This window comes from Taudactylus pleione, unplaced genomic scaffold, assembly GCF_031769625.1.
Source record: "Taudactylus pleione unplaced genomic scaffold, aTauple2 ptg000333l, whole genome shotgun sequence".
NCBI classification, from domain to species: domain Eukaryota; kingdom Metazoa; phylum Chordata; class Amphibia; order Anura; family Myobatrachidae; genus Taudactylus; species Taudactylus pleione.
In genome coordinates, this window is record NW_028284734.1 from 1646139 (window position 1) to 1663334 (window position 17196).

Here is a 17196-nt window from a genome sequence, read left to right on the forward strand (position 1 = left end):
TATTGTGGTTTTCTTTCTATCTTTCGGGTTTTACCTCTAATTCAATTCTATTCCTCTCCTTCTCTAGGGCTGTGTGTATTTTACTGCAGGCAAGTAAGGCTGGGTTCCTACTGAGTGATTTTCCTACAATTAACTTTAGTAAGTAATCTGCAAGAAAACATTCACAGTGCCATCTACTAGCTCTCCTCTTCAATATGATTTATTGTCGTTGTAAGTATCTTGTGATGATAAGGCAAGAGATAAATGGGAACATGGCATTCATTAATACATTTAAATATTCAGTATCAGACGAGAAGCGGATTATTTTGGATCCTAGTCTACAAGATTTTTTTTTTCACTTACAACACAAAGCGCCCCGTCACTTACACATAGTGCAGGCCTCCATTCTATGGACTGAAGAGATATGCTACCTTTCAATTAATTCTAAATTCTAAATTCCTGACTACACTGAGGCATAGAGGGGGAGATGTATCAAGCCATGTAAGGAGTGGAGAAGTCGAGAAGTTGCCCATGCCAACCAATCAGCTTCTACCAATCATTTTATAGACCGTACTTGATAAATGCTAGCTCAAAGCTGATTGGTTGCTATGGGAAACTTATCCACTGTTTAGAGGCTTGATACATCTTTCCCAGGGGGGAGTGGTGTCCTGGATAGAGATAAAGGGGTCTATTTACTACCTTGGATGGAGATAAAGTGAACAGAGATAAGGTGCTAGCTCCTAACTGCCATTTTTCAAATGCAGCCTGTGACATGACAGTTAGGAGCTGATTGGCTCTGTTCACTTTATCTCCATCCAATGCTTAGTAAATATACCTCAAAGTGAGAAGTCGTGCAAAGCAACCAATCAGCTTTTGTCATTTTTCGTGCACAGTATTTGAAATGACAGAAGCCTATGCCTTAACTTTCTCTCTCTCTCTCTCTCTCTCTCTCTCTCTCTCTCTCTCTCTCTCTCCAAGGCTTGGTACATCTCCCCTCCAGAGTGTTTCAAGTATCAGTGACGTCGTTAGTTCCTAGTGAATTTATAGGCAGCATCTCATGTGTATTAGTGCAACTCACAAAATATTTATTTCTTAATTAAATTATTGAACCATAGATTACACCAAGGAATTGTATAGACACCACTATGGGAGACCATATCACAGGAGTCATTATAGAGAATCAATCTTTATTTGTATACAGCAGAAGGAAAAATACTATTTTTTCAGTTTGCTCGTCATTAAATATCTTTGTGTTTAATTACAAGTAGAATGGGTATTTGTCAGATAAATGTACACACACATGTGGTCTTTTATTGTACATAGGGTAAGGTGACACAGAGCATGCCCTTTCACAATTCTACACACAGCGTTGGCTCATGGAACATTTGTAAAAAGGTGTAAAAAGGTTTGGGTAGATTTGGCAATATGATACATACAGCAGTAGCATACAGGACAATGAGGTCACCATGGTAAGAGTTATACTAGAAGCAAGCAGGTCTGGCTGACCACAAGGTGGCAACTACATCTTAGTGACCTAAACGTCAGGTCAGCTCTTGCAGTGCTGGAGATTTCTTACAGTAGAATTTCTTATACAGATTTCAGCAGCTGATGAGATGCTCACTTCTACTTCTGAAAGTTAAGTCCCATAATGGGGAATGTCTTACAGATCAATAGAGATCGGCATTTAGTTCCGTGGATGGTATATATGTAACCATTTAGGTGAATTGTGGACAAGCTGTCTTCCATCGTGGCAAAAATCAGAACAATAGCACTAGTGGGTGGCGTACATTGCCCCTAGTGATCTATTCCAGCCCACTCTAGCAAACCAACTAAAATTAAGTAAGGACAAGGTTTCATAAATCCACACATCATGCTAACACATACACTGAGGAATAGGACAATGCACACTCAGATGCTTGCCCGCTGTAACACAAGGATGTATCACTTTTGATGCAGAGCTGGTATTATAGTAAATTTCTTACTAAAGTGATTCTTAGCCAGAAAATTTGTGTAGGCACCTTTCTTCTGTGTAAAAAAAAAAAGAGCAATTAGCTTACCCCTAAGTTAGTATTATTTCTATGGCTCAGCGTCACATCAGTGTTAGGTTACAAAAATATTTAGCTTCATCATGATCACACAGAGAAGAGGAAATTCTAACTTCTCATAAACCCAAATGGGGTACAGGACACAAAATATGACGAAAGTAAAACACAATCTAAACAATCCATATGAAAAGTTGGCATATTTTCCACAGACATATAACTTTCAGCATCTTACATTTTTCCAGCTGTTCAACAGTTTTGGTCCTGCCCACCACCACCATTATCTACAGTGAATCTGTATTGCAGGTAAAAGCCTCATTACAAAGCCGTGGTGCCCAGTGATGACGTACAAGTCAGGATGAGGACATTGCAGCTACAGCTCACTGAAGTGAACTAAAAGATGTTGGAGGATCATTATTTTCTAAGGGAGTACTTGGATTGCTGCAAGGCACCACAGTGGTTAGTAAGAGTGATTGTGTGGGGACAAGGGATTGCAGTAAAGGTCATTACTGCTGCATAGTCCAAAGATACTTAACACTTCATACTCAAATGATAGGTTTGGCAATATATGAGCAAGTTTTCCATAATGTACCCAGTGTGTTTCTATTCAGAGCAGAAAAGCTATTGTTAAAACTCAATTGACTCCAAAATGAAAAGTTATATAAATCACAAATACAAATGTATACAAGTCGATGATGTAATGTAATTTATAAACAATGAGTGCTGTATGCAGGGCCGCCATCACAGGGGGAACTGCCAGGGTTGGAGACTCGGGCCCGGACAGAGAAGGGGGCCCACCCCTGGCTCCTACCGCTCAGGGCCACTGGGATCTCGAGACAGCTCCCGGAACTCCCCTGAGTGGCTTGACAAGCCCACAGTCCCTGGCTCCCCCATGTTGGGACGATTCTACAGGCCCAGTGACAGGCATGTACCTGGCAATAATTTTTTTTATTTTAATGTGGTACTGCTGAGAGGAACCACGAAGTGAAGAAGAGTAGCTGTCAGCCAGAAGGCAGAATAAGGTAAGTGATGCTGGGGCTGGCTGGAGACACAGAAGGGGGGCTGGCTAGGGAGACAGAAGGGCTGGCTGGAGCTGGAGAGACACTGCATGTCTGGAATTGCAGAAACCTGTGGGAGGGGGCCTGCCAACTTTATTTTGTCAGTCCTGGGCCCCACAATTTCTCATGGCAGCCCTGGCTGTATAGATAAGTTGTTAATGCTATCAGTGCCAGTGCTGTAAATTGTATTCCAATATACGTAACTTACTTTTGGGGTTTGATAGAAGTTTTCTGAATGTAGAAAAAAATGCTACAAATGCTGTAAATGTTACACGTATTCCCTTTACGAAAAAAACAGTTATGCGTTTTCTTCCCTTGTTATTTCCTTGTTTGTCTGCTTTCTTTTACTGAAGGGTTCACACTATGTACTTTAAATAATGGATTAATATCAACATTTGTTGCCAGTTACAGAGTAAAATAATGTGAGTCTTGAAATTAAACATTGCATAATTTTTTTAATGTTTTTTTTGGGGAACTTTTAAAAAAAGATCACTCATAAGATCAAAAATGAAGGTCTTCCCTGTAAATGAATTGAACAAAAAAATGTGACAAAAAACTAAAATTATAACAGCCGCGATTGTGTCTCAACTATATTTTCAATTCAAAATGCCACGGCTGATGGGCTTCCTACTGAGACGGCCAATTGCTACAGCGCTGCATACTAAATTGCACCTTCTGAGATTACACCAGCCCTACAAAGAAGCAATTTCTCCGTCTGAACATGGCCACCTGTGTCAGAGCAACTGCATGTTTAGACATAGTCGTTGACCGCAAAACACACACGACATGCGCTGCGCCTGACTAGCCTTCTTCCTGTGGCCACCCATAAATGCCCACAGCCTCTTTTTGCAACCTACATCTCCACGCAGTAACCACCAGGACGCATGCACAGTACTTCCAATATTGGGCAACTGTGTGAATATTGGTATTGCGTGCAGTTAGCGTGCCTCCCTGAATCAGGCCCGTAATATGATTGCACACATTGGGGCTGATGCAAAGTACTACTCTAGTTTGCATGTGACTTCACTGTGCGCATACTTAGAAAATGATTGCACGCATATGCTCCTAAACAGATTAGCGCAACTCAGCCACTTACTGTCACCTGTGTCCAGAGAAGTGAGACAGGGGAGGGAGGTGGCGGAGATAGGAGAGGGAGGTGGCACTCTAACAGACAGGCCGAGTACATTAAGTACAAGCGACTCATGCCTAAATAAATGTGTATAAACATATATACACTTGTTAGGAGGCTTATCCTAAATAAAAACAACAATATATTTTATTCTCTCATTAAATAAATTGTAAAATTATGTTATTTAATTTTATTCTACATATTGTTAGAATATTTATTAAATAATGTATTTATATAAACTATGTTAAATAAAATATTTTTTTTCCTTTAAAGAAAAATTTATTAATTCACATTACAGATATTAGTTGAGTGGTTGGCATGTAGTCAGCCAATCAGAAAATGCTGGAAAGTGCTGCTGACAGTCATCATCGTTATTGCGTGTCGCTACACATGCCACCAGCACCCGCAAGAGATATGTCACCTAATATGCATATCTGGGAAAACTGACATGTAATGTGAACATGTCCTCACTGTAATTGACCCTGGCGTGTATGTCCAGGCATAGGGAGATGCAACTGAAAGACTTGCCAAACATGTATGTGTATATATATATATATATATATATATATATAGACATATGCTTACACAGTTTTAATGTGCACACAAGGTACAGAAAAACATAGCTTATACAAAGGAAAAAAAAGCATCTAACTTTAAATAAGCCCAAGTGTAATTCAACCTTCATGAAACATCCCAAGTTAATCAGCCCGTGCAACAAGCGCAATTAGAAACACAGGAAAACAAGCAGAGTGACAACGACACTGAATTTGGCAATCCGGCAGGAGAGAAGTACCATCTCTGTCTTCAGATAGCAAATCCTTAAGAACATTCAAGTGAAATATCTGTGTTACATGGTAACACAAAGCCCCACATGACACAAGTCACAGTTGTGGAAGGAGATGGAAAGACTGTCTATGAGAAGTAGCCAAATCCTTCAACCAGCTCCAGAACTGGGAAATTTTTATACTATTATGTTTTTCTAAATATATTACTTTATAGTTTGTTTAAATTTTTCACATGAAAATGTACATAACCTGGGTAGATCTGTTTGCTTTGTTGCCTCCGGATATGACAGTAGCTCAATCATAGGGTCAAAGCTGTGAGCAGGCATCTTTGTAGGCTGCATTGAATAGTGTGATGAATCTATTCCTCTTCTTCCCATGTTTGTCCTATCCTATCTCTGTGTCTCTCCCCCCGTTTGTATCTGTCTCTCACTTTGCAATAGTGTCTTTGTTCGTCCATTTGTATGTATGTCTCCAATTGTCCCCTCATCCCTTCTGTTCCCCCTACTTTATCTCTCATCTGATCTCACATTCGACTGTCTATTTGACCCATACCTTCACTCCTTTCTTCCCTCCTCTTTTAATTGATGTGAAATGCAAAACCAGGTTTGGTGACTACTGATCAGATGTGGATAAGCTGAATGCAAACGCCTCTGGCACCACATAACTGGCTGAACATAACATTTGCAGGTAAGCACAATTTTTGTTCAGTGTCTCCATAGGAAACTTTTGGCAAAGGGGTACCATGAAACTATTTCTGAGACACTAAGGAGCACGAAGAACTGAGAAAGTTTGGAAAGCACTATCCTAATCTATCACTTTTCCGTGCTATAGAAAGTATTGCTATGGGGAAAACTTTGTTTATGTGGATTTGCACAGACTCCTAAATGCAAACATTCATATGAAGTCCAAAATGTAATTAAATATTCCACTTATCAATACCCCTCTTTCATTATGTGTGTATTTTGTGATAGTATTTGTTAACCAATAATGGAAGAAAGGCTTACGGTGACATTGATATTTTGACTGGACACAAGTAGTATAAAATAAATATTTTTTTGCCTGAACTTTGGTGCATTTCAGTATCCATCCAGTCTAATAAGTTACTCACTATAAGTGCCTGTAGTCTGTGTGCATTTAAATATGGCAACACTGCAGTGGTCCTTGATATATATAAAAAAAAATGTAAAAAACAAAGAACATTGAACAATATACAGTATAACTCATGGAAAACGCTAACTAAAAAATTAAAAAACAATGGACAACTTTAGTTCTAACTACACATCACAACAAAGACAACTACATTATAACAACATGATGTGTTGGGGCTTCTCAATTGAATTCTGAGTATGTTATCCAGTTGTTTTATTCATATTCAGCTGACTGTTAGACAGGAATACAGAAAAAAAAAATGGTGATGGCTTTAGTTTCCGTTTACATCAACACCTGGTTTCTTGTGTCTGGCAGCCGAAGTCCCACCAGACCTCCACATACAAGCACGGTTGAGGCCAGAAGAATAGGTATGGCTTTGGTGATTCCGACAAGTGAACCAAATATCAAGTTTCCAAGTACTGCTGCTGCTTTACACAGTGCATTCAAAAAGCCAAAACCAGTGGATCTGAAATTAAACAAATAATGTAAGAATAAGTTATAAAGGGTTGCAACAGATAGATATACATTTTCCTATTCTATCCTAATTTGTTCCTAACTGCATGCTGAGTTCTGTTAAATCCATATAGTATTTCTTAATTTTTCATGCTATCACACACTTTCTATTTCCTCATGTGCTCAATTGCAGAGGGTGTAATAGAACACACTTGCAGTCGCTAAGGCGGAGCGACTTCCTTTGTCTTGACAGCTAGCGGAGAATATTGCTGATCTCTGGTTGGCTGCAGCTGTCCAGGGAAAGAGCTTTACAGCAGCAAGTGTGGAGGGAGAGAGGATGGATAATTGGTTGGCTCAGTAGGAGGTGTTGAGTTTGAGAAGGGCATTGGTAGAACAAGAGGAGGAAGGAGAGGTAAGAAAGGAAGGTGGGCTTTGGAGGAACAAACTAAGATAATAGAAACAGTGGCACAGGAGAGAGAACAGAAAGTTAAGCTACTGTATGTACTCATTTGTGCTTTCTGGTGTCAGACCCATTTGCATGCATTTTATAACTTTTTACATTTACTGTATGTCATTTCAGTAATGTAAAACTACTCTTGACAAAAAAATCTGCTGCTTTTAAAACTGAATGAAGGATAAACTTAAAGCTTAGGCCGTGATTCAGAGCCGGACGCTCTGACAGAGCGCTCGCTCTGAATCAGGGCCGTCCCTCTGAATTTAAGAGCAGTTGTGGGTGACCACCCACAGCTATAGCGAGCGGCCAAAATGATGGTCGCGATGGTCAAGACCATCGCGACCATTGGGCTTGCGACGAGACCCTTGTGGTAAGGTCTCGTCTGCCGCAAGCCCTGGAGTGCTTTTGGCTCTATCAGAGCCAAAAGCACTCCCACTGACATCCCACTGGGATGTCAGTGGGGCCGGCCCCAGACGGTAGGCATTCCCATGGGAACGCCTCCGTTTGGGCAGCCACGCCCCCGGCATGCCCACCAAAGGGGGCGTGCTGTCACTCACCATCGACAGCACGCCCCCTTTGGTGCGAGACCAATAGCGACGGCTTGGCCGTCGTTATTCGGGTCTCGCGCATGCGCACGACGGAGCCGCCTCCGCCGTGCGCATGCACACTTGGCCAACATCGATCCGCTTACGAGTGCTCAGCGCTCGCGAGCGGGTCTGAATCAGGCCCTTAGGTCATAGGGTTCCTAAACAGTTTCCAAAAGGTTTACTGAAATAATGCATCCAAAATTCAGAGCAGATGAAACAATTCTTAGACTTTTGAGTTTGGATACCCATTGTCCAACTTAATACACTTGTTTCAGTTTGAAAATGTTTACAAAGTTCTCAATGTGACTTTACCTCTTGTCTGTTGGGTACAATTCCACAGTGACCACATCAAGAGAATTCCAAGCAGAAATGGTTAGACCGTTGTATACACACAACATCCCGACCATCATAGACTCGCTGGTACCAAACCACAGGAAGAAGCAGCTGATGCCGGAGAGGACCATGGAACCTCCTGAACATAAAATCACCAGAGAAATTGGATGATTGTTGATGATCGTCCTAGCATGTCTATGTTTTGAACAAGTGATTATGCTTGAAGTGAAGACAGCTAGTAGCTGATTGCCAGCTTACATCTCTGTCTTGGGTACCTAAACATCACACCTCTATATAAAAGTACAGCAGTGTACAAATTCATATATAACAAATTTTTTAAATCCTTTTGACACGCTCTATTGTTTAGATAACAAGGTTTTTGTGAAGATCTGTTCTGCGCTAATATAAAATCACAATAAATAAACAGATTATTTACAATGTGGCAGTAATGACAGCTCGTATAGGGCCTGAATCAGAGGTCCACACAGTTCATGTGCGGATGTGATTTCTCATGGATTCACAAGTGAGAAAATATAGAAATGTCAGCTTGAGCATTCCTCTTATGTACCGTGCGATGGGCTGAGCAATCCCTGAGATGTCCATTTTGCATATCTGAGCACTGCTCAAGTGCGCTGCTAGATCTGATCTTTCCACCATCAACACAACATTGGCTCCCCGAACAGCTTCTGCCTGGCGCACAGCCTCCCCTTGTGACATTCTCAAAGTCTGACCATGGCCATGGTGGCTGCGGTGCTGAGAAAGAGGTCGCAGCCGCATGCTGAAACACGCCCATGATACTCGCATGACACGGCCATGACAACTGCCATGAATCACAGAAGCCATCTCAAGTGATAGCGATGTTGTACACAAATACATACGCCATCACACAACTAGGTTGTGCGTGCGCAGTAAGGGTATTCAAGGCTTTCACACATACACAGTAGCAAAACATCACTCAACTGCGCAAATATCGGCACCGCGTCCACCTCTGAATCAGGGCCATAATGTGCATGTTATTAGAGATATCTGTAATCAGAATAACACACTAATCTATTTTCATGGCTTCTCTTGTAGAGGAAAATGTTTAGTTAAAAAAAAAATGAGGATGTTAAGCCTGAGGATTGGAGTTGGTCGGAACAGGCGTGGGAGGCTGGAGTGGAGACTTGGGAGGCGTGGATGAAGCTGGGAGGCTTGAGCCTTTACTTCCTCGTGTATGAAGTGAGGAGTTAGTGAAGCTGTATAGGATGATGAGCCTGAAGGTGAGGGCAGGAATGCAATGTCTTATTAACAGTGAATAGGAATGAGTACTGCAGATAATGATACTGTATAGATGAGCAGAATCAGGTTGGGACCGATGATGCTGGATTGTTGAGTAGGGCCGGAATGACCGGTAATGCTGAACTGAAGAGCTGGATCGGTTTGAGACCGATAGTGATTAACTGGAGTTCTGAATTGGTTGGAGTCCGATGAAGATGTTTTGAATTTCTGAATTGATTTGAGACCAATAATGATGGGATGAGATCCTGGAGTGGTTTGAGACCAATTATGATGAATTGGATTTCTGAATCTGTTTGGGACCGTTATGAAGATATCGGATGGGACCGATGTTTTGGAGATGACAGCTGGAATCAATGATTGGAGATATTGGATTAGACAGATAATTGAAGGTATCGAATGAGACCGATGACTGGAGGTATCGGATGGGACCAATGATTGGAGGTATTGAATGAGACCAATGATTGGAGGTATTGAATGAGACCGATGATTGGAGGTATTTAATGAGACCGATGATTGGCGGTATCAGATGGGACCAATGACTGGAGGTATTGAATGAGACCAATAATTGAAGGTATTGAATGAGACAGATGATTGGAGATATTGGATGGGACCGATGCTTGGAGGTATTGAATGAGACCGATATTTGAAGGTATTGAATGAGACCGATGACTAGAGGTATTGGATGGGACCAATGATTGGAGGTATTGAATGAGACCGATGATTGGAGGTATTGAATGAAACCGATGATTAGAGGAATTGGATGGGACCAATGATTGGCGGTATTGAAAGAGACCGATGATTGGAGGTATTGAATGAGACCGATTATTGGAAGTATCCGATGGGACCAATGATTGGTGGAATTGAATGAGACCGATGATTGGAGGTATCGGATGGCACCGAGGATTGGAGGTTTTGAATGAGACCGATGTTTGAAGGTATCGAAAGAGACCGATGACTGGAGGTATCAGATGGGACCAATGATTGGAGGTATTGAATGAGAACGATGACTGGAAGTATTAGATGGGACCAATGATTGGAGGTATTGAATGAGGGCCTGATTCAGCTTGGATCGCAGTTTCTAATACTGTACGCATGCACTTAGCCGATTGTTGCATTCTGCACATGCATATGCATCACAGTGCATGTGTCAGCCACTGTGATCGTATCTGCGATCGCAGTGACTATGCAGACTCATCGCAGAGTGATTGACAGGAAGCACCGTTTGTGGGAGGTGACGGGGGAGTTGTCAGCGAAATGCAGGCGTGCCAGTGCGTTTGAACGCCGTTGCATGGGCATGCATAAATTATCCACTGCGATGCCATACGCAGCCTAAGGACACACAGCATGCGCTGAAGTTAGCAATTTCTGAGTAAAGGTCAGAGATTGTGCAAGTGTGCGTGAGGCTGCGATAGGTCTCAATTGTACTGATGTTTTCGCAGTCTTGCTAAACATTACGAATGTGTGTAAGGTAAAGTGGGTGTCGTTATATTATGCTGCGGCGGCATAGCGATCGCAATTAATTAGTATACTATCGCAGTTGAACTGCGTGCGTAATCGCAGCTGCGATCGCAATAGCGATCCTTGCTGAATCAGGCCCTGAGACAGATGATTGGAGGTATCGGATAGGACCGATTATTGGAGGTATCGGCTGGAACCGATGGAGGCAGTAAGGACAAGTCTCAGTGGTAAAACTAGACTGGAGTGCAAGATGGTATAGGAGATTTGTTTACCAGACTTTGGAACTGGATATAATGGACTTGGACCGTTTAGATACTGAGCACCAGGGTAACTTCAGCACTCTGAGTGGAGGAAGAGAGTCAGGTGACAGAGGGCCTGATTCAGACCCGGTCGCAAGTGCTGAGCGCTCGCAACTAGGTCGATGGTGGCCCAGAGCGCATGCGCAAGACAGAGCCGGCTCCGTCGTGCGCATGCGCGAGACCCAGACAACGACGGGCAAACCGTCGCTCCGGGTCTCGCACCAAAGGGGGCATGCTGTCGATGTTGAGAGACAGCACGCCCCCTTTGGAGGGCGGGCCGGGGGGTTGGCATGGGGGGTTCCCAAGTGAACGCCTACCATTTGGGGCCGGCCCCACTGACTTCACAAGTGATGTCAGTGGAGAGATTCCGGCTCTGTTAGAGCCGAAATCTCTCTGGGCTTGCGGCAACGAGACCCTACCACAAAGGTCTCGTCGCAAGCCCGATGGTCGCGATAGTCTTGACCATCGCGACCATCTTCCTGGCCGCTCGCTATAGCTGTGGGTGGTCACCCACAGCTATGCGAGCGGCCAGGAGGCCGTTCTTAAACAAAAAAAAAGACCGGCCCTGATTCAGAGCGAGCGCTCTGTCAGAGCGTCCGGCTCTGAATCAGGGCCAGAGTCCAACATGGCTGCGTCCATACTGTTGTTCTGGGTGGAACTCTGGCCTGCAGTTTGTATCCCAACATGCTGGGGAGATACGCTGTGAGCAAGGGACTGCGGAGAGCCACCTCCATGCTCCATGACAGGACACTGGACCTCATTCAGACTCGCTCGTAAGCTTTGAGCTCTCACAAGTCGGTCGATGTTTAGGCCCTGTGCTCGCGCAGCGGCTGCACTGCGCGTGTGCGAGCCCCGGAGTAAGAGAGAAATTCTCTCACTCCGGAGCCCACTACAATAGGGGCGGCTGTCGATGTTGATCAACAGCTTGCCCAGTTTTATAGGCGTGGCGGGGAGGTGGTTTCACAAACGGAGGCCGTTTTGTGGGCGGCCGCACTGACATCAGCAGTGATGTCAGTGGGGAGCATCCTGCTCGATCAGAGCAGGAAGCTCCCTGGGACTTGCGGTTGCCGAGACCCAACCTCAGGGTCTCGTCGCAAGCCCTGATGGTCGCGATGGTCTTGACCATCGCGACCATCAACCTGGTCGGTCGCTAAAGCTGTGGGTGGTAACCCACAGCTTGGCTAGCAACTAGGAGGCCGCACTTCAAAATACAAGCGGCCGCCCACATTCAGAACAAGCGCTCGCATTTTGCGAGCGCCTCTGAATGAGGGCCACTGAGAGGACGGGACAGGAGCAGTGCGGGTAGACTTTAGCAATTTTCAGCATGAGCGGACCTTAGCGCTAGCCTGGACATGCACTGGAAAGGTAGAAAAGGGGTTTTAAGTGTCCGGAGCGTGACAGAGGATGTTAAGGACACATATTAATATGTTTAACAATCTCAGATTTTATACTGGCCATGGGCCTGATTTAGAGGTGTGCGCACCTGTCAGATGTAGTGAAGAGAGATTTTGCTACTGTGCATGCACCTAAGTTGCGCCGCTCATGCGTCATGATTGTGTCTATACAGAGTCGCAGTTGTGATCAGGTCCATGCAGGGAGAGGGTGTATTGCAAATGTAAAATGTAGTTCCCGGGCAGTGACAGGGAGGAGTCTTAGCGCACACACGGAGATGGTCCATCTTATGGGCGTGTTATGGGTATGGTGGTGAAAGTGGATGAGTATACAGACAACTGCTCACACAGGAGGACATACACGGATGGAGGGACTGCACCTGTAATAGGGCTGGTGCAAGTTTCGATGGTGCGACCAATGGTGCATCTAAGGACAGAACAATCGGTCTTACTGTATGTACGGACGCTGAAAATGGATGTCTCAGTCCTTGCACATTCGGATGTAAAAAAGGGAAAGGACTTTCTATCAGCATTTGCATAATGGTGCAGATGGGCGACCGCAATAGATGCAGCTGCGGGCGCTTCTGCATCTATCTCACATTCAGCCCCCATATGAGATACAATAGTGCCCAATATAGTAGTGTTTGAGGACCACAAAACAAGCACAATTCCTGATAATACCCTAACACCCAGCTACACTGTCATTCTGTGTTACATGTGTGGCCAAATTAAATATTTACCCTCTGGTCGGCACTTAGGCTGAGTTGCAGAATTCTATGGATTGTAGCCAGCATTACATAACTAATATTGTATTGGTACCAATGGTGACACATTTCAGCACTATTCACTCTGGTTGTATTTCTCTTTATCTACTATAACTATAAATATACACTTACATCTGACAAATGAGGCTGCTTTGATTTTGTCTGCATTGAATAATCACGGGGACCACACAAGCAATTAAAAACATATCCCTTATTCTACTAGTGTATCCAGTATATGAAGTATGTAATAGAGAATGCCAGGGCTGATTGGGTGCACCTTTGCGGGGTGCCTGGAGTGACACTGGTTAGAGACACATGCCACAGAAGCATCACAAGGGTCAGGATGCCATGCACACCAATTTGAGCGTCTCAACTTAGATCCTTGCCAAACCCATTGGTTGGCAGCGCAAGATGGAGCTCAGCCAATGCACCCTTCAGAGGTGCTGAAGGGTGCATTGGCTGAGAAGTAATTCCTTGTTTTATGGAGCAGTACAGAAAATGATATTGAGATTATTGTGATGAGATAAAGGGGTGAGCGCAATGTAAGAGCTATTTCATGCTGGATGGAAAGTCATTTCCACTCTGCGGGGTAACTTAATTTTTGCATCAGCTCTGAAGACCTCATTCAGATCCGGTCGTTTAGTTGCAAGCGGTCGCACTGAATCAGGGTGGCCGCTTACATCCTGAACGACCGCCTCCTTGTCGATCGTTAAGCTTAACGACAGACCAGGTTGATCACCATCGCGACCATCGGGGCTTACGACCAGAGGTTGGGTCTGGGCACTCGTAAGCCCCAGGGAGCTTCCTTCTCTGATGGAGCAGGAAGCTCCCCACTGACATCACTGATGATGTCAGTGCGGCCGCCCACAAAACGGTAGGCGTTCGTTAAGGAATGCCTCCATTTTGGAAACCACCCCCCCGGCCCGCCTATCAAACGGGGTGAGCTGTCGATCAACTTCGACAGCCGCCCCTTTGGTACCGAGCTCCGGAGCGACAGAGTTTCTCTGTTGCTCCGGGGCTTGCGCGTGCGCAGTGCGACCGCTGCGCTTGCGCAGGACTAACCATCCAGTAGGTTACGAGTGCATCGGCACTCGCGGCCGACTCTGAATAAGGTCCTGAGTCCTTTACACATTTGCACACTGTGCTGTACATCTTAAGAGTTGTTCCCATCTACAGAACACTTAGGAGCACTTCTGGTTTGCATTGGTGGAGAGTAGGCATCCATGTTGAAATGCACTTTGCTAAAATATGTCCGCACTGACAACAGATGGCGCGATGAGAAGGGATATTTTTGCAGGTTGTGCTAGGTGCAAATTCACCTAGAATTATGTTGCATAAATATCAGATCTCCAGTACATTGTAACATTGTATAATTATTGTATAGTAAATTGGGCTAAAGCATGACATCGTAGAGCATGAGACATACCCAGCATTGTTAATCTCCCAATCTTGTCCATTAAAAGGGCTGAGACAATGTTGCCCGGAAGAACGGCCAGTGTACCCAGGAAATTCACAAAGTAGATCCAATAGGCACTGTAGTCATCATCAAACGTCATCTGACATCCCACCTTTGGATTGTCAAATGAGCAGTTTTTGGTATCACTGTCTATGAACTTGTAGTTTTCAAAATCTGCAGAAACAAATGTGACAAAGCCATCATAAATCTGACATTTACAATGCAGCAGGCATATTCTCCTAGGCAACGCCGTCTATCTTATACAGAAGATGATTAATAAGGTTTACAAATAATCCATAAGGTGCGTACACACACAACGATGTAAGTAATGAACGATTTTCATTGAACAATTTTCATTCAGTTTTTCCCTTGAAAAAGTGAACGAAAATCATTTACAAAGTAGTTGGTTTTACTTTACATAATAAACGATTGTCTGTGTGTTGAAGGAAAAATGTTGCAACTTCTATTGAAAATCGTTCAGTTGGCCAGTCTGACTGAACTACAAACTACAATCGACAAATGTGAATGCGCATGACCGATAATCGTTTATCGTTTTACACTGAACGAGTTTTTGAACGATTGAACGATAATGACGTCGTTATAGTTAAATCGTTCAAAAAATCGTTGTGCGTGTACGCACCTTAAGTGCTAGGAACTAATCAGTGGTTATTTTTCAGTCTGCAAAATGAGTTTGTGAGAGTCATATTTACAAACACACATTGGTTTACACAATTATAGTTCAGTAAATATTATTAAAGTATTCTTAACATCTTTATTAAACTATGGGCTGAACATGATTTTTTTAGCAGACTTTTTTAATTCTTTGATTTGGTTTTGTATAATAACGAAACTTTACAAGTGACAGTTATTAAGAGCATTTCCTGCTGCCATCTGTCGCTCATATGATGCATAGCAGATGTCACTATTTTCATATTGTGCATGAAACTAAGACAAATATTACTGCAGCTATAAACATGAACAAGTTACAATATAAAACTGCAGACTTTCTTACAGGTGCATATATTTTCATAATAAATATCTCTTGCATAGTCACACCAACGTCCCTTTACTGATTCTTAAATAGATCACGTCACTAGGTGTCCAGGATAGGACATCATTTGAGTATGACTAGAGAGTGCACATGGCAGCGATACATTATTGGAGTTTACTTGTCAGAATCCTGTACTTGTCTCTACACAGGTCACATAAAAGAGTACACAAGTGTAATAAGTTACAGGCATTCATACTACAGTCCCCAATTAAATAATTCCTTGGATACATGTACCTAAATCTTTATAGTAACTTAGCATAATGTCTTATACAACCTCATGGACAATCCTTTACAGATCATATTTACTTTTAGTGGGGATGTAGTTACCAGACCGGCGGATGGCATGCCATTGGTCTGAATCCTGACGGTGGAAGCCCGATGTGGGACTTAAAATAGGCATCAAAATACCGACGCCTGTCTTAATCCTGATGCTGAATACAGACAGGACACCGGCCCAAATGAGGTAAGCCGGGGGCATTTTAGCTGGGGGGGGGGGGGGAGTGTTAGGTTTAGGTAGCATAGCTAGGTTAGCGTTAGGTTTTCTTTTGGGGGGGGTAGTTAGAGCTAGGCACCCCTAGGAGGGGGTGTTAAGGTTAGACACCATTGGTTTGGGTTAGGTTTGGGCATGAAGGGGGAAGACTTAGGTTTAGGCACTAACGGGCAGGGTTAGGGTGCGGGGTGGGGAGGGTTAGGGTTAGGCTACAAGAAGGGAGGGTTAGGGAGAGAAGGAGGGAGGGTAAGTATACCCGACCCCTGACGGGATACCACCCTTCGGGATGCCGCTGTCGGTATTTTGACAGGAGGCACTACATAACGATTCCCTTTTAGTGCAATAGTTTGCAAATGATCAGTAAACTGTTCTCCCTGCAGAACAATACCATACACGCACTCATCTTACTTTCTCCGTAATGCAGTCAGGATACCGACGGGCGCTATCCTGCCTGACGATATCCCGACACTGACATGCCGACATGGGAATAAAGATAGGTGTCAAAATCCTGACGCCTTTCATTAACCCCATTACAAAATCCCAACACCCGGCATACCGAACAAAGGTAAGCAGGGTGTCCTAGTGTTTAGCCGTGTGGGGGGGGGTTAGGTTTAGGGACCCTCAGGGGGACTTAGGGTTAGGCACACCCCCCGCAAGGGTTAGGGTAGGGAAAGAGGGTGTTAGGCACCACTAGGGGGTGTTAGGCACCCCCCCGAGAGGGTTAGGTTTAGGGTGCTGGAAGGGAGGGTTAGGTTTGGGCACTAATGGAGGGAGGTTAGGGTTAGGTACTAGGGGGGAGGTTAGGGTTAGGCACCACTAAGGGAGGGTTAGGGTAGGGAGAGGAGAGGGTTGGGGTACTTACCTGCTGCAGTCAGGATTTCGTTCCATCGGGCTGCTGCTGTTGGTATTTGATCCGGAGGCTGAACAGCTGCCGGCATTACATACCGATTCCCTTTTTCCCTATACAAGTACATATTGCAACAGGCACAAATGCTGTACTTATTGTATACTCCATACACTGTACATAATGTAACAGTTTG

The 17196-nt window shown here is 44.0% G+C and overlaps 1 protein-coding gene across 1 annotated transcript in view; it reads right to left on the bottom strand.

The window, feature by feature from the left end:
* Positions 1-4464: 4464 nt before the first annotated feature.
* The window catches only part of SV2C (synaptic vesicle glycoprotein 2C), a 352825-nt gene continuing 340093 nt past the window's right edge, over positions 4465-17196 (bottom strand). The window contains exons 11-13 of the mRNA XM_088443732.1: positions 14586-14789; positions 7949-8108; positions 4465-6608 (exon numbers count right to left, since the gene is read on the bottom strand). Coding sequence (XP_088299858.1) covers positions 6425-6608; positions 7949-8108; positions 14586-14789 — 548 coding nt within the window. The 3' untranslated portion in view covers positions 4465-6424. The remainder of the gene's footprint in view (positions 6609-7948; positions 8109-14585; positions 14790-17196) is intronic.